The sequence below is a fragment of the Adiantum capillus-veneris genome, chromosome 21 (assembly GCF_014529385.1).
Source record: "Adiantum capillus-veneris isolate H3 chromosome 21, ASM1452938v2, whole genome shotgun sequence".
Taxonomy (NCBI): Eukaryota; Viridiplantae; Streptophyta; class Polypodiopsida; order Polypodiales; family Pteridaceae; genus Adiantum; species Adiantum capillus-veneris.
Window position 1 is genome coordinate 9672749 of NC_140951.1, and position 22114 is coordinate 9694862.

At 43.0% G+C, this 22114-nt stretch overlaps 1 protein-coding gene across 2 annotated transcripts in view; it reads left to right on the plus strand.

Moving 5' to 3' along the window:
- Positions 1 to 22114, plus strand: part of LOC147430526 (DNA polymerase delta subunit 1) — a 59152-nt gene that overhangs the window by 15589 nt on the left and 21449 nt on the right. The window contains exons 2-16 of one of the 2 annotated variants that reach the window (XM_086493139.1): positions 3794 to 3904; positions 3987 to 4093; positions 4236 to 4395; positions 5198 to 5393; positions 5596 to 5731; positions 5807 to 5944; positions 6036 to 6113; positions 6192 to 6283; positions 6450 to 6516; positions 6597 to 6668; positions 6765 to 6851; positions 21199 to 21318; positions 21388 to 21486; positions 21822 to 21929; positions 22010 to 22105. In XM_086493139.1, the coding sequence (XP_086349265.1) occupies positions 3794 to 3904; positions 3987 to 4093; positions 4236 to 4395; positions 5198 to 5393; positions 5596 to 5731; positions 5807 to 5944; positions 6036 to 6113; positions 6192 to 6283; positions 6450 to 6516; positions 6597 to 6668; positions 6765 to 6851; positions 21199 to 21318; positions 21388 to 21486; positions 21822 to 21929; positions 22010 to 22105 (1667 nt within the window). The remainder of the gene's footprint in view (positions 1 to 3793; positions 3905 to 3986; positions 4094 to 4235; positions 4396 to 5197; positions 5394 to 5595; positions 5732 to 5806; positions 5945 to 6035; positions 6114 to 6191; positions 6284 to 6449; positions 6517 to 6596; positions 6669 to 6764; positions 6852 to 21198; positions 21319 to 21387; positions 21487 to 21821; positions 21930 to 22009; positions 22106 to 22114) is intronic. The other variant, XM_086493140.1, reaches the window with a different exon arrangement.

Consider the following 22114-nt stretch of genomic DNA (forward strand, 5'->3'; position numbering starts at 1 on the left):
AATCAGTAGAAGCTTAGCGTTTTTGCAGTAGGATTCAGATTTAGTCCTAGCGTTTTTGGATCAGCCTGACCACCTAGCGTTTGCAGATTCATCGCGACAGAACCACAAGTAGCATCAACGTTTTCAGTTTCCAGCATCAAGACATCACAATAGAAGTCCCGAATCTCGCAGATCTCACCTTTCCGTAGCAAATCTTCGCCGCACGGTTAGATCCAACGAAATTTGTAGTTTTAGTCCGAAAAACGCAGATTTCAGCATTTGCGTTTTCAGCGCGTCGTCGTTGCATCGTCGTCATCGCTGTCATCACCAATATAGAGTCAGAATTCAACAGATTAAGATTTGCAAATTTCAACCATTAGCGTTTTCAGATTTTAGCCCGTCTCGTCGTTGTCCTCATCGTCGTTGACATCGTCGGCAAGTCCAAGCATTGTAGAGATTTGTGCAATCAATAGTAGACCACTCTCGCCATAGAGAGTGGGGCCTTCGGAGGAGGTTTTTGACAACATTTTGGTGTCATATTCTTCTCTCTCTCTCTCTCAGTCTCGGCACCTTCATTCACAATGTTAGCCACTTGTTTTTGGTCACTTGCACTCTCTCAATAAAGGAACGGAAGGCTCTCCCTTCCGTAAGTAAAAGGAACCTTGAGCACAGTTCGGAGCACTCATCTTGAGCAAAGTTCAACATTCACATCCGTTGCACCTTACATTGGCATCAGAGCTTTGGCAGTGTTCTGTATCACTCAAGGAAAGAATGACAAGAACCACATAATTTTTTTTGCTTGTTGCGGTCGCACGTAACCCAAGTCCTCTCGGGCGTGTCAATTCCTAATTGTGTTTTTGAAGAGTGACAGGAAACCCAAGCTCCCCTTGTGCCTCTATTCACTCATTGAGAGCAGACCTTGGTGTGAGCGCAAGGCCGCCAAGTGGTGCACCCGCGAGAAAGAGAAGAGCTTGGGTAAAGAGAAGGTCCTTCTCTCACACAGATTGCAAGCTAAAGAAGAACCTCAAGAACCTCAAGACTCAAGAACCCAAGACCCAAAATAACCCAAGTTCCTAGTGAACTTAAGAACCCAAGACTTCAGTGGATGGTCATCACCCGAAGCGGAATGGATACTTCGCATGGAGGTGGTGAGCATAGGAGTGGCGAAGAAGAGTTTTCCCCACTAGGAGGTTTTTTCGACCCTTCTACGACAAGGATTGCACTAACTCCTATGGAGACTTTCGACAGGATGATGATGGACCGGAAGTTAGAACGCGAAGCAAGAATTGGCAGAATTGGCTCGTGAACGCGAAGAAAGAAAAGCAGAACGGGATCGCGAGCACAAAGAAAGAATGGCAGCCATAGAGCGTGTGCGCGAGCAAGCACGCTTGGCGGCCGAAGAAAGAATGGCAGCCCTAGAGCGTGAGCGCTAGCACGTGCGCTTGGCAGTTGCAGAAAGAATAGCCGAATTGGATCGCGAGCGCGAAGAAAGACGGTTAGAGCGTGAAGCGTGGAGAGGCCAACACATGGAAGAGTTGGTCCCACTATTTTCTAATGTGCAGGCGCAGATCGAAAAGAATTAGAAGGAGACTCTCTTTTCTTCTCCAAAGCACGACACACATGATTTACATGATAAGGATAAGCATGATGAATTGCATGATAAAGATGTGATTGTTCACAAGGATGATGGTTTAGTTGATACTTTTTCTAGTGAAGCTAACCTAATTGCAGATTCGATCGATCACGAAGAACCGATCTTGGCTCTCGAGTCGAGGTCCAAAGAACCCCCACAAGAAGATTCGATCAATCACGAAGAACCGATCTTGACTTTCGAGTCGAGGTCCAAAGAACCCCCATAGGAAGTATTCTGTGTTCGATTGATTAGTCAGCACGTATTATTCGAGTGTTTCATTCGTGATGCTTTCTTGTATTTTAGTCACCGTCCTTATGTGATCCCTTTTCATAGGCATGACATATTGTACGTTGAACACGATTCACTCATGAATGAGCACGGATGTATGTAGATTACTCATGAAAAGATGAAATGTTTGCATTCAATGAATTCACATTCCATGTCTCTTCCTTGACATGACACAGTATCAGAAAGCGCACAAGAAGGATTGAGCATCAAGCATCGACATTTCCATTGTGATTTGCCACAGTTGATTGATTTAGATCAAAAAGTCAAGATTCGATCCCATTGTTTGCGTGTGTTTGATGAATGGTTTGACACTCCGTCTCTATGTTCATCTACATTGCATGCACAGTCTTTAAAGAAGACTTGAATTTTTTCCGTCACTTTACATGGAATGGGTATGTTCATGTTTTTGTGTTGAAGGTTGTTTCAGGAATTTTCATCCTCGGATTCTTCAAGAAGGTAGACGCATGACTATAGACGAAGTTGAAGCATTGAAGTAGCCACAAATGACTTTGTGTTGCTTTCGGCACGGCCCAAAGAAGCAAGCGTTGCAGACCTTTATGAAGTTCAAGTATCGCATGACCCACGCATCTGAGTGAGCCGGCGAAAAGTCCTTTCTAGGATTCCAGACGTTGTTGGCGATCTTCCTCGATACCATACAGTTCGGTACCAGTACCTCACTTTGAAAAGGAGGGGATGTCACGTGCACATCTAACCCTATGTGTACGTGGACAAGCTACTTCATGACATGGGTTCAGTTCAGTTCAGTTAGTCTAGCTTAGGAAGTGTTCTGGCACTTTTGTGAGTGTTCGCAAACCGTGCATGTCCAGGCACTTGGAGTAGATGCATATCCTCTCGTTGCACACAACATGATCATCAGATTTCCATGAGAACCCATCAGGAGCATTTTTACAGTGCATAGACCTATTTTTCCTATTTTAGCCATTTTTCACTTATTATTTTTAAGTGACTTTTGTTGGGAGGTGGGTAGGGCAATTTAGCCATGCAAGTATATAAGAAACCCTAGCGCTAGCACTTTCTGGTAGAAGAGGCAGCAAACCACTTTGGACGTACACCTTCTCAGCAAGACCGAGAGGCAACCTAGCGTTTTCAGCCAACAAGAACCAGCCAGCATTTTCAGCTTTGTAGATCAGCCCAACGTTTTGCATGTGCAGCAACCTGGTGACAGCAGATCACAGCTCAGCCCTAGCGTTATCAGAATCAGCAGAAGCCTAGCGCTTTTGCAGCAGGATTCAGATTCAGCCCTAGCGTTTTTGGATCAGCCTGACCACCTAGCATTTGCAGATTCATCGCGACAGAACCACAAGTAGCATCAGCGTTTTCAGTTTCCAGCATCAAGACATCGTAGTAGAAGTCTCGAACTTCGCAGATCTCTCAATATGGCCTTTAGAAGACGTTAATATAATATTTCATTTTCATTTTCATTTTCATTTCTCTCTCTATGCTTCCGTACCTTTGACAGTTTCACAAAAGAGATGGAAATATTTCCAGAAGCCAGAAGACCAGACCAAGACAATGGAATGAAATCTCATAAACATGTGTTGATGCTAGAATGATGACTAGATAAATCATGAATATAGAGTGGAGACAGGCATTGATGTAAGTGCTTAACACATCCTAAGGGAACATGCAAACAAGCTGGCAAATTCTTTGCCTCATCACTTTTTATGAAATCCTTGCAGAGTGTGTTGTTTTTAAATCAGTTACAGGACATTAGTTAGATTATCAAATTTCCACCCAACGACATGATTATCCTGGTAAAGAGTGCTGGATTTATAGCAATTCATTATTCAGATTTTGTCATGAACACATACAAATAGTACCCTTTAGGTTTTAATCTTTGTCACAAAGAGATTAACTTTTGCACTTGTATAGTTTTTCAGCAACTTGATATCGATTATATCATTGGAGAAAGTAACAAGCAGCTTACACCACATAGAGCGGGCCCAATGGCAATATTACGCATGTTTGGTGTGACAGCTGAAGGTAGGGTTGTGGTTAAGGACATTGAATGTTGTGTAGTTACCTGTTTTGTGTTGTCATAACAACATGCTAACGTGGTTGTCAGGTTACAGTGTCTGCTGTAATGTGCATGGTTTCCAGCCTTATTTTTACATTAGCTGTTTGGATGGTATGGGCCCAGATGACGTACCTAAGTTCAAACAGACACTCGAGGTTTGGCAAGGCTTTATTCATAGCCCTCGTTTTTCTTCTCACTTTGTAGTGCAAAATGGTTCTAACTATGTTTGCTGGGCAACTTTTTGCTCTGTTATTCGTGGTACATATTCTGCAGCTGAGTTGATGTTTGTTCTTGCAGGCCAAGATGCGGGAGGCCAGCAGGAACAGCAAATCCCCAATTTTTGTGACCAATGTTGAAGTAATGCACAAAAAGAGTCTTATGTACTTTCAGCAACAGAAATCACGACCGTTTCTCAAAATAACGGTCGCTCTTCCAACAATGGTGGCTACATGCAGAGGTCAGTTCAATGCCTGCTGCCATGAAGAATGAAGCATGTTTCTTTCACAAAAGGGCACAAGCAGGAGCTAGTTCCAAGTAAATCCTTTGGTTTTGAGAGAAGGCTAGCTGCTTAAGGCTTTGTTGATCTTCGTTTGTCATCATTAATGGTGATTCCAGCATCTCTTTGGTATGCTTAATTCTACAAAGACTAACTTCTTGAAACCTGATTGATGATTCTAACAACACTTGTACATTGATGATGTTCGTGGTTTTAAACTCAGACAGAACTTGACATCTTTTGCCTAGATCAATGGAAGACAACATTTGGGGATAACTTTTATTCTGATTCTTGATATTTGGAATCTCTATGAGGAATACCTCTCGATAGAGTAGAGGAATTCAGTAGCTTTTCTCAAGACGTGTGGACGGGTTGCTTGATATCCGTGGTCAAGTGCCTCTCCATGATTGTAACAGCAAAAATGCTTTGTGTCCGATGGCCTTGGCACTTCTGCAATGTTTTTTAAATGCCTTATTAAGAATAGCTCTATGTGTTCTTAAATTTTGATGCCATGTGGCTTGGAAGCTGGGTGAACTAAGGGGACGGTTTTTAACTTGAGCATTTTATAGCCTTCAATTCAAAATGGTATACTAACTTATTCAATGAGGCATCGTTGCCGTAAGAATTCTATGGTAGTGACTCAGTGAGGCAATTGGAAAATGATTTTGTGGGTCTCTACTGTGTTGCCTTCCCTCCAAGTCTTTTAATTGTGTATCAACATCCTTTTACTGGGGCAAAGCTAAGTGAGCGCTGATTTTTCCAGGTATTTTGGAGAGGGGTATTTCGATTGAAGGTTTGGGTCAGAAGTCCTTTTTGACTTATGAAAGCAATGTTCTTTTTGCATTACGCTTCATGATTGACTGCAATATTGTTGGAGGAAACTGGATTGAATTAACAGCGGGGACCTATCTGGATCGAGAAAGGAAATTATCGTACTGTCAGCTGGAAGTTGATGTCTTGTATCCTTCACACAGATACCATGAACTATTGGGGGCATGGTTCTGTAATCTGGAGGTTTTTATGACATTTGACTGCATTAGCTTTATTGGTAGAAGCAAATGACGCTAGTCCTCAGCTTTGAAATAGGAGCTTCTAGCTGAGCCTTTCTACGCTGCCACGAAGCCCAAATGCAGTGTTGTTCTTGACAAAGAATGTTTGCAGATATAACAAACTCATAAGTCACAGCCCCAATGGCCAGTACTCAAAGATGGCCCCATTTCGTATATTGAGTTTTGACATTGAGTGTGCAGGCAGGAAGGGTCACTTTCCTGAGCCGGAACATGATCCAGTAATCCAGGTGCTAAGAAACTTCAATGCTCTGATGATGTTGTCAGAGCTCAGTTATTGAGCGCTTTTTCTTTGGTGATTTTAGATCGCTAATCTCCTGACGATTCAAGGTGAAGATCGGCCCAAAGTTCGAAATGTTATGACTTTAAAGTCTTGCTCACCCATTGTAGGCGTGGATGTCATGCCATTTGATACTGAGAGGGAGGTTTTACTCGCTTGGAGGGTATGCACCCTCATTTTCTGTGTGGATGTGATTGCTCTACCCTGTCTGATGTAGTAAGGCACTCTTGAGTTACTCTCGTGAGTTTGTGCAGGATTTGGTTCAGGAGCTAGACCCAGATGTTATCATTGGCTACAATATCTGCAAGTTTGACTTGCCCTATCTCATTGAGGTAATTGACTTCACTTTTTGATAGTCTTGTCTCAAGCATTTAAGACTCATTTGACGTTGATGCCTGTACTACCCTCAGAGGGCAGAGGCCTTGAAGATTGTAGAGTTTCCAGTCCTTGGTAGAATCCGAAACAGCCGTGTTCGTGTTAAGGATACATCGTTCTCCTCAAGGTTTTCCTTTTATTTCAGGCTGTTTGGGATATGAGCAACTAATGTTGGAGCTGAAAATTGTGAGATCTTTTTTATGTTGAATGCCTAGAATGACATGCGTAGAAGTTTTCAGTAAGTAGAAAGAACCTTAGATGTTTTTGCATCATGTTGTGTGGCTGGCTCTCAGGCAATATGGAACACGAGAGAGCAAAGAGATTTTAATTGAAGGACGAGTGCAATTTGATCTTTTGCAGGTAAAACAAGAAGATATTGAAAGAATTTTTTTCCTGACCGAAGAAACTGTGCATGACTTCAAAAACATTCTTATATACAGGCAATGCAGCGAGATTACAAACTTAGCTCTTACTCCTTGAATTCAGTCTCAGCTCACTTTCTTGGAGAACAGGTGTACTTTCTGGAATTCAATCCTGAAATTGAACCTTTTGAAAATTGCAAATGTTTTTGAATTTTTTTGTCTTTTTTCCCATGCTCGAGTTAACAGAAAGAGGATGTCCACCATTCAATTATTGCTGATTTGCAAAATGGGAACCCTGAAACACGCAGAAGGTTGGCAGTTTACTGTTTAAAGGTTAGTGATGGGCGTGATATCTATTAGCTTGGGATGATTCTGTGTTGAGCTTTTTGTCAGATGGGCGGCTGTTAGCACTTGAAAGATTTACGAGAGTAAACTAGACTTGCAATGCTCCTGTAGTTGAGGTCTTCCTCTTATAACCCAAGTACGTTGACAATGAGGAACCCTTCTTAGTTACTGTCACAACTTATCAACCAGTTAAAATAAGATTAGTCAAGTATGAAGGAAACACATAGCAATTGTATTGGAAGGATCAAAATGACTTGTGAGACAAAAAATTACAACAAGCTTAGCAGCATGAGGAAGTTTTTGTGCAGTAAAGTGCCGATAAATTTTCCTTTATTGAGATAGTGAATGTAAATACCTCTTGTCTCAACTGATAGAAACTAGTTGAGCCTACTTTGAGACTGGTGATGATGGATGTGGATTGTCAAACCAGGTGAAGGCTATTTATAGGCAACAATTGGATCTCTGAATCTCATATCACCGTCTTTTATTTTAAGGAATGTTCCTTTGAAACAACTGCTTTTCAAAGAGAAATTCTTGTTTTTAATGTCCCTTTTGTTAACGGTCACCTTTTTGTATAGACCTCTCTATAGATTTTCTAGGTTTTTTCAATTGTTGCACAGGCCCTTGGATGTGACGTGGTCCATTGTCACTAACAAGCAGGCCATTGCACCCCATAGGGGTTAGAACCTGTTCCTTCTGCCCATTCGTCATGGCAGTTTTTGTTCTTTTCAGTCTTTAGGTTGACTTGATGTGAGTGTATCTTATGGGGCCTTTGTGGGGGGTTCAATTTTACATACATTTTTTTTGGCCTATAACACATTTCTTTTGGCCTATAACAGATAGTCTTTTGTAACCTAAGGCAGATTGAACACAACTCCGTTATGAAGGAACCCAAAAGAACACTAGGGACTACTTGACACAAAGAGCTTGCTTATTGCTTGAGAATGAGTCGTGTTGAAGTTGTTGTTGGTCTCTTTGTTTCCATGTAGTTCTATTTATTTGAATGTAAGTGATTTAATGTGCTCTTCGAGTGTAGGATTTGACGTTACTTAGTTTCTCTTTGTGTTTGGCATGATGATGTCTAATGCCTTTGAGCTCATGATTAATCCACATTTTGAACTATGTTGTGTAAGTGAATCTTTGTAATCATGCCTTAGTCTACAAGTCTCATTTGCAATTGCATTTCTTGATTTTTTACCTGAGGGTCGCTGCTGCATCGAGAGACTTCCGTTGTCGGGGGATATGTGTTCGAAACATGAGCCGGGAAGGCGTAGGACCTGTGGTTGTGAGAGGTGAGAGAACAACAGACACTGATAGCTTTGACAGTCATCGTAATCATAAATGAGTTGAGTAATGCTTTGAGTACAACTTAATCAATAACCAAGGCGGGTTGTTAACGACTCCGTCACTCGGATTAACTTAAAAGTAGGAGTTTAAGCTCCCTTTACAAGATTAAGCAGACCGTTAACGGCTCCGTGACTTATCAATCATGATTAACAAAACTTAAATTGATTATGATGATGAAGCTTCTCTCCGTGTCGTTTCAATTGCCCTCATGAGCTCCTGCTCTCTGACGTTCTTCTCCTTTCAATTTGATAAAACTGACAAGAATCAACGCACGATAGTCAAAGCGGTGCCGTTAACGATACCGATAATCCGATTAATTGTAGGCTAAGGAGCTTAAACTCCCCTTACAAAGCTAAACCAAATCAATGTAGCCTGCATTGAAATCGAGCGTCCGTCAATGCTAACGCTTTGAGTACAACTTAATCAATAACCAAGGCGGGTTGTTAACGACTCTGTCACTCGGATTAACTTAAAAGTAGGAGTTTAAGCTCCCTTTACAAGATTAAGCGGGCCGTTAACGGCTCCGTGACTTATCAATCACGATTAACAAAACTTAAATTGATGATGATGATGAAGTTTCTCTCCGTGTCGTTTCAATTGCCCTCATGAGCTCCTGCTCTCTGATGTTCTTCTCCTTTCAATTTGATAACACTGACAAGAATCAACGCACGATAGCCAAAGCGGTGTCGTTAACGATACCGATAATCCGATTAATTGTAGGTTAAGGAGCTTAAACTCCCCTTACAAAAGCTAAACCAAATTAATGTAGCCTGCATTGAAATCGAGCGTCCGTCAATGCTCGATGTCGATGGATGCAAAGTTTCCTATGTTGATGAAGAAGAAGGTGATGACGAAGCTCCGTTCTTAGTCCACGCTCTTCGCACACCTTTCTTGCTTCGCGAAAGAAAGCTCCTCCCACTCGAGAGTGCTCTCTTCTTTCTCTTGCTTCCACTCTTGCTCTTCTTGCTCGGGAAAATTATCATAGTTACTCGGAACGCGGAACGGGAACGGCGACGGGATCCCCGCGGAACGGGGGAACGGCTAGGGGTTCGGAACGGGAACGGCGCGGAACGGGAGGTATAAAAAACACCCAAATAGTGCATTTTTTAGCTTCTTGTGTTTAAATACAAGGAGTATTAGAGTGCTTTGACTCTAATACTCACAAAAAACTCGTTTTGAAGACCATTCAATCTTGCTATGACTAGATGATGTGTGAGAGAGAGAGAGAGAGAGAGAGAGAGAGAGAGAGAGGGAGAGACTCGAGAGAGTGAGAGGGAGAGGGAGAGATTTGAGAGAGTGGGAGGGAGAGGAAGAGAGCTTGAAGGCTTAAAGCCTTGAGCCTTGAGAGAGTGAGTCTTGAGAGGGAGAGATCTTGAGAGTGTGAGAGGGAGAGAGCTTGAGCCTTGAGGATTAGCTTGTGGAGAGAAAGGGGGAGGGGGGTGCATTTTATGAGTCCTTGAGGCCTTGCACACTTCAAAAAGAAGCCCAAACATTTACTTCAATTTTTTCAATTTTTGCCAAATTTGTTTGTAGCCGTTGGCCGTTCCAGGGGCATTCCGGAACGTTTTGGGGGCGTTCGGAACGTTCCGGAACGGCCGTTCCTGTTTGCACTGGCCACCCGGAACGTCAAACGTTTCGGGACGTTTCGGAACGTTCGGGAAGGGAACTGCCCCCCCGGAACGCCGGAACGGGGGCTAGGGGGCGTTCCCCGGTACCTGTTGCTCTTGATCGCCAAAAATCTCCTCTTCCTCTTCTTTCTTTCCTCTTTCTTTTCCTTCTTCTTCTTTCTTTTCCTTCTCTTCTTTTTCTTCTTCTTCTTTCTTTCCTTCTCTTCTTCTTTCTTTCTTTCTCCTTCTTCTTCTTTCCTCTTTCTTTTCCTTCTCTTCTTTTTCTTCTTCTTCTTTCTTTCCTTCTCTTCTTCTTCTTCTTCTCTTTCTCTCGAAGGCGCTCTCCTTTCTCTTCCACCTCTTTTCCCTAACTTTGCATGACTTGGCCACTTCTCCCCCTAAGCAGTGGCGCCGCCATCGTTGACGTGACACGGGAACATGTGTGATGACGTGGTAGGTCGCACGACAAGATGCATGAAACACGGCGGGAGTATTACCAAATTGGGTCGCCCTATCGAGCTGAGCACATTTGTCTTCATGGCCCAAGTCGTATGAGGCTCGAGATGGCGTGCGCAAGCAATTTTCTCTCCCCCTGTGCCCTCGTTCCCTGCCAGCGCGTTGTCTTCTCTCTTTTTCTACGCCCCTTCACACATGGTATGCCCTTATTTTGTTTGGGCGGCCCTTGCCCATTTTTAAAGCCCTTATGGACGGCATGGCCAACCTCACCTTCAAGTTGCAAGCATAGGCAATAGATTTTCGCCGGAAGGCCTTCCCTTCGAATTTGGTTAGAAGATCCAAAGCTTCCTGGCCATAGCCATAATGGCATTTTCAACAATCAACATGTTCTAGTAGACATCAATTTACATTGGAAGCTCGTCAATAAATTTACATGGTTTTGTAAGGGCACCACATTTGACATACATAAGTTCCAAAGCATTGCATAGAACATCATGTGCGTCTCCATTAGTCGTCCGGCATACAACTCAGCTAAAGCATTGCCAAGCATGACATCCTTTTTCGACATTCCTCGCCATAAATGTATAGCAAGAGACATCATTCCAGAAAAGATGCTCCTCGAGCACTCACTAACCTATTAAGTACATGATATTCTAGAACCTAGTCAAGCATAAAAACTCTCAGATGGCACATTGATCAAGGGGACCAACCTGGCACAGAACTAGCTCTTGGTGAAACTTTAATAGGCAGTATCTTGGCAACCAGAGCTCTGATTGCCAATCTGAAAAGATCGACGTGCTCCACAAAGTGAGCACTTTAGGCCCATGCATTCACTTTATCCGTGATCCCTCATCTGCAATTGCCCAATCTGGCACAGATCTGCAATCAATCCCAACTTTAGATTGCCATAACTCTCTCACCATAGCTCCAATTGACGAGGCGTAAAGACAAACGTGTAGAGCACTTTGAGTACTACAGTGCTAGTCCATAATCTTCCATTTGTGCTCACTTCAAATATCCTCTTTTTTTAGCATCATTAAGGCATCTGTTAGCCCTTTAAAGCCACATCTGATATACATTTAGCATTTAACTTGCTTGTTATCAAGCCCTTATTACTGTTGAATAATCATATAGCCTTCAATTAGGCTTAACCTGTATCTTTTTGCTATTTTTCCCATCATGGAAGCGGAGCTGCACGACATCCTGAACTTGCACAACTTTCGATCCCAGTCTTCAATATGCATCTGCTATAAGTATTAAAGCTCATTGCCATCATCAAGCTCACATAACTGGAAAGTACATGTAAAACAAAATAAGGCTTAAACCCTATCATCAACGGCTTGGCTTAATCATTAGACATCGCAAATCTTTGAAATGTATTTGCCGTATCTCGAAAGCACTCAATTATGGAAAACTTGTTTAGTGAACCCCACCAGATTGAAGTGCTCCAGTTAATTATGCACACGGCTTGACCATCAAGCTCAATTTAGGGAACATTGTCAAGCTCAAGTATGCCTTAGTCTATCTACACACGGAATGGTTGTCAAGTCCTTCTTTTCAAGTTTTGGCTACAGAACCAACTCAAAAGATGTGAAGATACTTTATCAATTGTCCAAAGATGTCAATTGAAAGATATCCATGTAAGCATACTGACCACAAAATCCAAAAATCTTCTCACTTAGCATAAATCTAAAATGCAAAATCTACTACCAAGTAACTTGCTACAAGAAAATAACTCATGTCCTTTGAATCTGCAACATGTACTTCAATAGTCTCCAAGATCAAATGGGATATTAAGGAATTGCCCAAACATTGGAGAATCATAATATCCACATGAGCATACATTTCCTGTTTCAATTAGCATCAAGCATTTTTGGTGCATGCTTGCTATTCTTGGATCCAATAGCACACAACCACTATGCAGACCCAAAAGTATCCATCCGTATTGAATCTACATTTGAAGATCCTTAGAATCTCCTGGATCAAACACTATTGAGAGTACACAACATTGATGGACCCCATAATAAACTAGAGTACATTTGAAGCATAGTGCAACACCCACATCCCATAAACTCCTGGCAACTTTAGCTCGTTATCAGCAAGCATCAAAGTATACTGACTCCCTTTTATTAGCAGCTAGAACATCACTGACATAAGCATCATTAGAAATAGCATCCAAATCCAGCCATAGCTAGCATATTGCCCAAGAAAATGAAGAAACCTGTGCACTTTTTGTAGTATCAATGATGATTTAGCATCATCACCCTCTCTAGCTTCATAGCCATCACGAAGAACCTTGGAACAATCTATACCTATATCACCAGAGGAATTTTTACTTGGGATTTTATCTTGATCATGGGAAACAACTTTAGCTTGTGAATCTTCACACGTAGCACCCTCAAGAAAATCACCTCTGTTGTTTATAGTTCAACAAGCTGCTTTTCGTAGAAAATTTGTAGTCTCTTCTCTCTCAGATGTGATATGATTTTGGGCATTCGATGGTTTTGTGAGCATAACTCTCTCATTGATTGGGCGGACAATAGGTTCACTTTCAATGTCAAAAGTGACTCTCCCATTGTCATTCGTGGAGAGCAAGTTGTTCATTCTCCATCTCTCATTTCTAATGTGCAGGCAAAGATTGAACGGATTCAAGAGAAGGAGACTCTCTCGATCTCGTCTTCTCCAAAGCATGATACACAGGAATTGCATGATTATGATAAGCATGATGAATTGCATGATAACGATGAGTATGATGATTTGTGTCACAATGACAAGCATGATGATTTGCATGATGATCATGATGTGATTTCTCACGAGCATGATGATTTGTATGACCATGATGTGATCGTTCACAAGGATGATGTGTTAGTTGATACTTTCTCTAGTGAAGCTAACCTCATTGTAGATTTGATCAATCACGAAGAACCGATCTTGGCTTTCGAGCCTAGGTCCAAAGAACCCTTACAGGAAGTATAATGTGTTTGAATGATTTGTCAGCACGCATTGTTCAAGTGTTTCATTCGTGATATTATAGTCAACGTCTTTGTGTGATCCCTTTTCCTAGGCATATGACATATTGTACGTTGAGCACGTTTCACTCATGAATGAGCACGGATGTTTGTGGATTATTCATGAAAAGTGCATTCAAGGGAGTCACAATCCATGTCTCTTCCTTGTCACGATACAGTCGTAGAAAGAGCAAGATTGAGTACCAAGCATGGGCATTTCCGTTGTGAATTGCCATCGTTGATGCTTTAGATCGAAAAGACAAGATTCACTCTCATTGTTTGCGTGTATGTGGTGAACGGTTTGGCACTCCGTCTATGTGTTCATCTACATTGCATGCATAGTCTTCGAGGAAGACGAGATTTTTTCTAGTCACTTTACATGGAATAGGTATGTTCATGTTTTTGTGTTGTAAGTGGTTTCAGGAATTTTCAGCCATGGAGATTCTTGAAGAAGAAAGAAGCATGACTCTAGACGAAGTTGAAGCATTGAAGGAGCCACAACAGACTTTGTGTCACTTTCGGAGCGGCCCAAAGAAGCAAGCGTTGCGGACCTTTGTGAAGTTCAAGTATCGTACGACCCACACCTCAGAGTGAAGAGTCCTTTCCAGGATTTCGGATGTTGTTGGCGATCTCCCTCGACGCCATACAGTTCGGTACCAGTACCTCACTTTGAAAAGGAGGGGATGTCACGTGACACATCTAACCCTAAGTGTCCGTGGACAAGCTACAACATGACCAGGGTTCAGTCAGTCAAGTCAGTCTAGAGTAGGAAGTGTTCTGGCACTTTTGTGAGTCTGTTTGCAGACCGTGCATGACCAGTGACGTAGAGTAGATGCATATCCTTCGGTTGCACACAACATGATCATCAGCATTCCCATCAGAATCCATCAGGGGAATTTTCGAGTGCATTAAACCTATTTTTCCTATATTTGACATTTTTCACTTATTTATTAAGTGACTTTTGTGGGGAACTAGGTAGGGCAATTTTGCTAAGATAATATATAAGTAGACCAGAGCTAGCACTTTCTGGAGAGGAGGCAACAGGAGCATTGCTCAACAGGCTGATTCTCAAGCAAGACAAGAACCCCCTTAGCTTGGCGTTTTCGCAAGAGGACTCCAGCGTTTTTCAGCCATGCACTTGGCGTTGGGCAGCCCTGCATCTAGCGTTTTCAGCCAACCTGCTCAGCGTTTCTGCACCAGCAAGATCAGCGATTTCCCTGTAGTTTGACAGCGTTTTCAGCAGCGTTTTTACAGCAGCTTGACAGCGTTTTCAGCAGCATCATATCAGCGTTTTGCATCAGCAAAATTCAGCGGTTGAAAACCTACAAGATTCAGCATTAAAAGGACAACAAATTCAGTAGATAGGAAGCAGCATTTTTGCGGCCATCAAGTTAGCAGACCAGCCCCCGACTTGGTGCAAGAGTCACCGATTCGAAGCATTCAGTTTTCAGCCCTAGTCTCGTCATCATCGTCCACACTGTCGGCCTCGACATAGCCCCATTAGATTCGCATCAGCATTTTGTACCAGATTGTGCAATCAATAGTAGACTGTGCAATCAATAGTAGACCACTCTCGCCATTGAGAGTGGGGTCCTTGGAGGAGGGTTTGACAACATCTCTGGTGTCGTATTCTCTTCTCTCTCTATCTCTCAGTCTCATGCACCTTCATTCACAGTGTTTATCCACTTTGTTTGTGTCCATTGCACTCTCTCACTAAGGGAACGGGAGGCTCTCCCTTCCGTAAGTAAAAGGAACCTTGAGCACAGTTCGGAGCACTCATCTTCAGCAAAGTTCAACATTCATTCCGTTGCACCTTACACTCCTTCTTGTCGCTCTTTTCTAGTTTCAATTGCCCTTAAGCTTTCCAAATCTCATGTGTTCTTTGCTGTCGAGAAATTCCAAAGCTCTTCTCTTAGTCTCGTGCTTTCCCTTGATGATGATTAAGATGGTGGGGATGCTTTCACTGTCACACTCCACCACCGCGTTAGCTTCAAGCCCTCCTATGTTGCCCTTGAAATTTTGAGTTAAAGAGAAATGAAATGTTATATTAACGTCTTCAAAAGGCCAGAATGACCTATGAGACCAAACTGATACAAAAGTGGTGAATCTGTTACAATGTCTGGGTACCTTAGTACTAAAGTACTAAGTGTGAAAAGTGTGAAAGTGTGAAAATAAATGTGAAAAACTAAATACAAAGTATTAAATAAACTTCTTAGGAGCATTCTGGGTGGCTGGCTAGAATGCTTCTAATCCTTTGTTGTAGTCTCCTCCGGTGAAGTGTGCTTCTGCATCTCGGTCGTGGTCGTCTCGATTTTCTAAGCTCAATTGCCCTGTCAATGAGGGTGCCTTTGGTATGAATGTGGGTACTCCTTTGTGCTGGCTGCTGGCCTCTTGCTTCTCCTTCCTCTCCTACTTCTCTCGAATCAAAGAAATATGTGATCTGCCTCTGAGGCTGTAGTCTTCTCATTAGATTATCCCTGTGCCGATGTAGTAGACTGGCCCTCGAATCCTCTCAACAATTAGCAATGAAAGGGGATACATCATGCTGATATGTGCAACTGTCCTCGTGGTTTCAGAGACACGGGTTCAGTATGGAAAGATTACCCCTCTTCCAATACTCTCTTGAGGCTCCATCACTGGCAATTACACGAACGGAGATTAATAAAATCATCTGTCAGGATCTTATACAGTTGGATACTAAGAGGACATGGGTAGACCCTACACAAGAATTGGGCACGAAGATGGTCGACTACAAAGAAAACTTCCTACAGCTATCTGAAGATGGATTTGTGATTCGCCCGAGCTACATGGATACCCACCTGTCTCATGGTTTGAGATGTGCTATCGGTCAGATTCGTACATCCTCACACCAGCTGGAAATTGAATTTGGCAGATTTAGGGGAATCCCACCTGAGAGCAAAATTTGCAAGCTATGCGGAATGGAGCCGGAGACAGAATTACACTACATATGCCATTGCACCGTATACTATGAGATACGTGGGCGTTTCCATTGCCTATTTAAAGAAGGCTTTGGACCTCTAGATAGAGTCATGCAATACCAAGATCAAAGATGCTTAGGCTTGTACCTACTGGCCCATGCTATTGTACACGGAGTTGAGTTAGTCTAGGGAGCGTCTATGCATGCCTTTGAGGATCTCGGATGTATGGCAGCATGGCCGGTTGCGGCTCGATAGGAAGAGAAGCGGCTTCGTCGGGGCATTGCTTCTTTACAACGGATGCAAGAGCGTCACCTAGGTAGCCCCTGGATGGAGGATCAGATGCAACAAGCTCGGCAAGAGCTGACTACCATTGAGGAGTGGCGCCACAAGTTTGCCTTTCACTGTCAGGCATCTCAGTGGACTTAGGTGGGAGACGTAAACTAGTGAGTTTTTTGAGATGATGGGTCCTCGACATGTGCATACCAATGTTGGCCAGTTGAGGAGATCGTATGGGATTGTTACCACAGAGCCCGATGATATGCGTGCAAGTTGCTCCCAACTTTTATCGTGAGTTGCGTCAGAGGCGTGCCACTGGAGCTAGAGGAGCTCCTAGAGGCTCTCAAGGCACTCCCCCATTATAGTTGCCCAAGGGAGGATGGTTTGACTTTAGGTTTCTTCTTGTTGTATCGGGAGGTTCTTGATCGAGACTTACGTAGTGCATACCGGCACATTCTGCAGATTGGGGAGATGCCAGATAGCATGAATGGCTTGATCTTATCCCCAAGGAGGGGGGGCTCTTTGGATGAGATTTGGCAGTGGCGGTCCATCACTATTCTCAACTCAATCTACAAAATTCTAGCTAAGGCTTTGAGTTTGAGAATTTAGCTACTACTTGAGAGCATCATACAGGAAGATGGGTTTTGTCAAGGAGCGTACCATCCTTGACAACATTTGCACCTTCTGGGAGGCGATTGCTCTCGCTCGTCTTCGAGGAGAGGATCTTGTGGTGCTTCTCGATTGTGAGAAGGCCTATGACAAAGTTGATTGGAGCTTCCTAGAGGCCACTATGCACCTGATAGGCTTTTCATATGCTTGGATTAGAGGGGTGCTAGCTCTCTACAGGTGTGTGCACAGTCAGTTGCTGCTTGCAGGGGCAAGAGGGGAACGCTTCATGTTCACACGATCGGTACGCTTTGGATGCCCTCTTGCCCCCTTCTTGTTTCTATGCTATGTTGAGGTGAGGAGTAAATATTTTTGACCTCACAAGATGTTGGCTTGCGTGGATTACAATTACCTATTTGAGAGATGGGCTTTTGGATGCAGAGTTTGTTGATGACTCAAGCATGTTTTTGGAGGACTGGGAGGCCAATTCACATGGATGTGAGCAGTCTCTTGAGGTGTTCTGTTGTGCGTCGAGAGCATTGATTAACAAGGTGAAAATAGTGGCATTCTGTGTTGGTTGTCCTCCCACGTCCGATTGGTTGCCCGGAGAGGGCTTTAGGTGGATCCCCCCAAGGATACTAGTTCGATACTTGGGTTGTTAGGTTAGTTTGGATTTGTTGTCAGAGCAACATATTGCTCCTCTCCTCCTATCCATCCGTAGAAAATTGCTCCATTGAAGCTTGACACGACTCACTTGCAAGCATGGCTATAGTGGCCAACCAGGTGATTTTGGCTACTATGTACATCTTGTTGGATTTTCTCCAGAGTTCTTGCATCAGCCAGTTGGAGAGGTTGATCAGGAACTTTTTGTGGTTAGGGCGGGACACATAGTTCGCTTGGACCAAAGTTTCCTGGTAGGTCATTTCTTTACCTTGCTCTCAGGAAGTGTTGGGAATCATCGACCCAGCACGATAGAGTAGAGCTCTCCTTGGGAAGCTCATTGTCAGAGGTCTCCTTCTAGAGGAGAAACCTTGGAAGGAATCGTTGCTTCGTTGGATTCGTGCTCGGGTCCCACGAACGGGAGGCCCATGGAGCCCTTTCACTTGTTGGATTTTCACGGAGATGCGTAGAGTGGGCATGATCAAGAGATGGGACGAGTGTTTTGCTTTGGGCTTGCTTCGGTCTTGGGAGCAGCACCAACCCATGTGCATCGAACGCTTGAGACAACCACTAACATGGAACCCTTTAAGTCACATGGTTGGTAGCTGACCTCATGTGTCTTGGGGTCCCATGGGAGAGGGTGCAACCGGCACTTTTGGGGATTGGTTGCAATTTAAAACACTTCTTGAAAAGGTTTAGAGCCGTCAGTTGCGAGACACGAGGGGGGTGCAGAGCAAGTGTCATGATATTGTAGAGGCTATACCAGTAGAGTGACACAACTTTCTTGAGCCGGAGGCTCTCTGCCAGATGGGGGCTTTCTTTCACTCGATCGGAGGTAGTCATTGCTATTCGAGCTTGCTTAGCCGCAAGGTTTTGCATGTTCTTTGAGGTTCAAAGGGAGGGCCGCCTTTAAAGAGTCACCACTAAGGCTCTAGAGGTGGTCGAGTATTGCTTTCAGCGGATCCGAGTTGTGGGCATTAGTGGGGAGGACTTGTGTGGTAGACCCAAACCTGTCTGCTCTTGAGTTAGGACACTGGCGATTATGGGCGTGGGAGAGCCGTCCCTACAGATAATTTCATCTCGCTAGTAGACACCTCAGAATCTCTTGGTCTCACTCCTGAGAGGTTGGGAATTCCAATTAGTTTTGGTTGAGCCTTCGAGGGGTTGACCACGAACTCTACTCCAATGCAAGGGTATTTGATTTTGAAAATCAGAAAGTACGTTGCTCGAGAGTCTTTCCTTGTTGCTCCAATATAAGGATGTGATGTCATTTTGAGAATGCCTTGGCACTACAAAATTTATCCTATCTCAGATTATGTAAATAAGAAATTGTCCTTTTCTTTCAAAGGGCAACAATATGATGTAGATGCAAATGCTAGTGATTGGTCTATACCCATGGTCAATCACATCATTGTTAAAAAGAGAAATGAATAAGTGTCTTTCTGCTTACTTGAAAAGCATAAACGACACTTGCAGATTGTCGTCGAAGAATTGCAGCAGCATAAACTTCAAGTTAATTCTAAGAAGCGTGAATTTTTCTAAACAAAGATTCACTATCTAGGACACATTGTTTCCCATAATCAAGTACGCGTGGATCCCGCAAAGGTTCAAGCTATTTTAGATTGGCCACAACTTGTTTCAGTTCATGATGTCTGAAGTTTCCTTGGACTCTATTCCTACTATAGACTTTTTATTCGCCACTTTACACATGTTGTTGCACCTTTGCACGATCTTACAAAGAAAAAGAAGCAGATCCTCCCCGTTTTCCACCTATCACAGCAGATCAGCCAGCGCTTAGTTTTCAGCCCAAGAACAGCCAGCATTTTCAGATTTCAGCCATCAGTGTTTTTGCATAGCCTTGTCGTTGCCGGCACAGTTGCAGAATTCAGCCCTAGGACAGCGCTCAGTTTTCAGCCAGCCTTTTGTCTAGCGTTTTTCATTTTCAGCCCTCGGTCTTCGTCCTTGTCGTCGTCACCGACATCAACATCATCGTCGTCAAGTACCACAACATCTAGAAGCATTGTACCAGACCTTTGTGCAATCTAAATCAAATACCTCTCTAGCAATAGAGAGGGGGCCCCTTGGAGGGGGGTTTGGGACTCCATCTGGTGTCGTCTCTTCTCTCTCTCTCTAGCACTCATGCATTCTCACTCACAGTTTGCATTCCACTATCTTGTTTTGGTCATTGCACATTCTCTCATTAAGTCAAGGAAGGCTCTCCCTTCCCGTCAGTAAAAGGACCTTGAGCACTCACTTATCTTGAGCCATACACCATCATTCACTTCCGCTACACATTACGGGGGGGACCAGCTCATCTTCTGGTCCCTAGTGTTGTGTTCTCTTTCTGCGTTATTTTCTAAATTCTCTTCCGTGTGGATACGTGAATTTAATTAACTAATCACAGAATTATTTAAGTGCATGCTTCTATTTGTGTGACAGGCATGGACCACTTTTCTAGAGGGAGAGAGTCTGTTACTTGACAGACGGATCCAATGATTAGTTGCGACCTCGACGCAATAACCTGTCACAAATATAGTCTTTCTTTCTTCTCTCTTTCTATCTACTAGAAGCCCCTCCATGCTTTCCTCATTAGGTGTTTTAGTCCCGCTCTAGTAAGAAACCTAGGAAGTTAAATCCACTTAATGTTGTCACTTGCAGCTATTAGGTCTTCAAGGCAACACACTCACTCCAAAACATTTACCTACATAGAAGCTTTTGTTGTCCATGTATACAGTATAGGACATCAATGAGATCTCCATCCTCCCTCAAATACATGTTCAAACCTACGATGCCCGTCACTCCACTTCTCAAAATAATGTCTTGATTTAACAGAAATTTCATGAGCTTAGGAGTGAGAGGACATTCTTGTCATATTGATTTCTCAACTGTAAAGCAACCTCCACCTCCCCTGGTGTTTTTATCTTGCTCAGTAACCAAAAAAGTACAGAAAATGTACCATGAAAGGGAGGACCTGAAGCATGTTTTTAGAGTCTTTTGTTCTGCATAGAGCTTTTAGGGAAATGTGAAACAGATTAGTCAGATAGAAGACATAGAGGACTAGTCACCTTGCAATAAGTGGTTTCAGGAATGTCATCAATGGAGACAAGGATTGTGTTTTAGGAGACTGGAGGTGTGGACTTGCCATGCCATTGAGAGGGTCAAATTTAAACAGGCATGCGGACATTGAAAACAGGGTTTTGCTGTTGGATATATTGTAAAACACGAATATGGAAACCTTTTCTGGATCCATTGAAGTCTTTGACCTAGGCAGCAAGCGGCTGAATTGGATTTTGCGCTTTTCATATCAAGTGTTGAAGTGAAAGGATTTGGAGTTTTGAAGAGTCTCATGTGACATGTTTATATGACTGAAGTTGTTGAAAGCAATCTGACATTTGAATATCAGCTGTGTACCAATGCTTTGTTGTCTACTGTGCAGGATGCATACCTGCCACAGCGCCTACTTGATAAGCTTATGTTTATATATAATTACATTGAAATGGCCCGAGTCACTGGAGTACCAATATCGTTCCTTCTTGCTCGTGGTCAAAGCATCAAGGTATCTTTAGTGTTCGCTGTTTCCTACTTTTGAAAGAGTTAATTATTGCTGATGTTGCTTTTCATGCAGGTTTTATCACAAATATTACGAAAGTCTAAGCAGAAAAATCTTCTTGTACCCAATATTAAAGGGCAGGGATCTAGTCAGGAAACCTTTGAAGGGGCTACAGTTAAGTAGTCTGACATTCTTTATCAATCTATAGCATATACAGGGAAAGAAATTACCAGATCTTCACAAAATCCTTTGCATATCAAATTGTGACTGTTATATGTACCTTGAAAATAACTTTACGGAGGCCATAATATTGAATTGTTCTAAAGGGTATTGCATAGTTGCTGCATTATGATGGACTGGGATCTACAGACTTTGGTTGGGGAAAAGTGTAGTTGCTGGTGTGGGGAATGTTTGCTGTCTTCAGTAAAGGAAGAAGCTCACCAGTGCCAATGCCTAAAAAATTGCACGAAGGTCCAAAATGCCTGTACTTAAACCTTATTGTTGCACAGGTGCTGGAAGCAAAGGCTGGATTTCATGAAAAGCCAATTGCAACCCTTGATTTTGCATCTTTATATCCTTCTATAATGATGGCGTACAACCTTTGCTACTGCACGCTGGTAAAGATCGTCAGCTGCAATGTTTATTTGTTGAGGGCTCTGATTTTTTTTTCCTTTTGACAACTAAGATCCCTAAGCAGGTTCGTGCGGAAGATTTGAGCAAATTGAACCTTCCTCCTGAACATGTTACAAAAACTCCATCTGGAGAGTTTTTCGTGAAACCTGGCCTTGAGAAGGTCCAATTG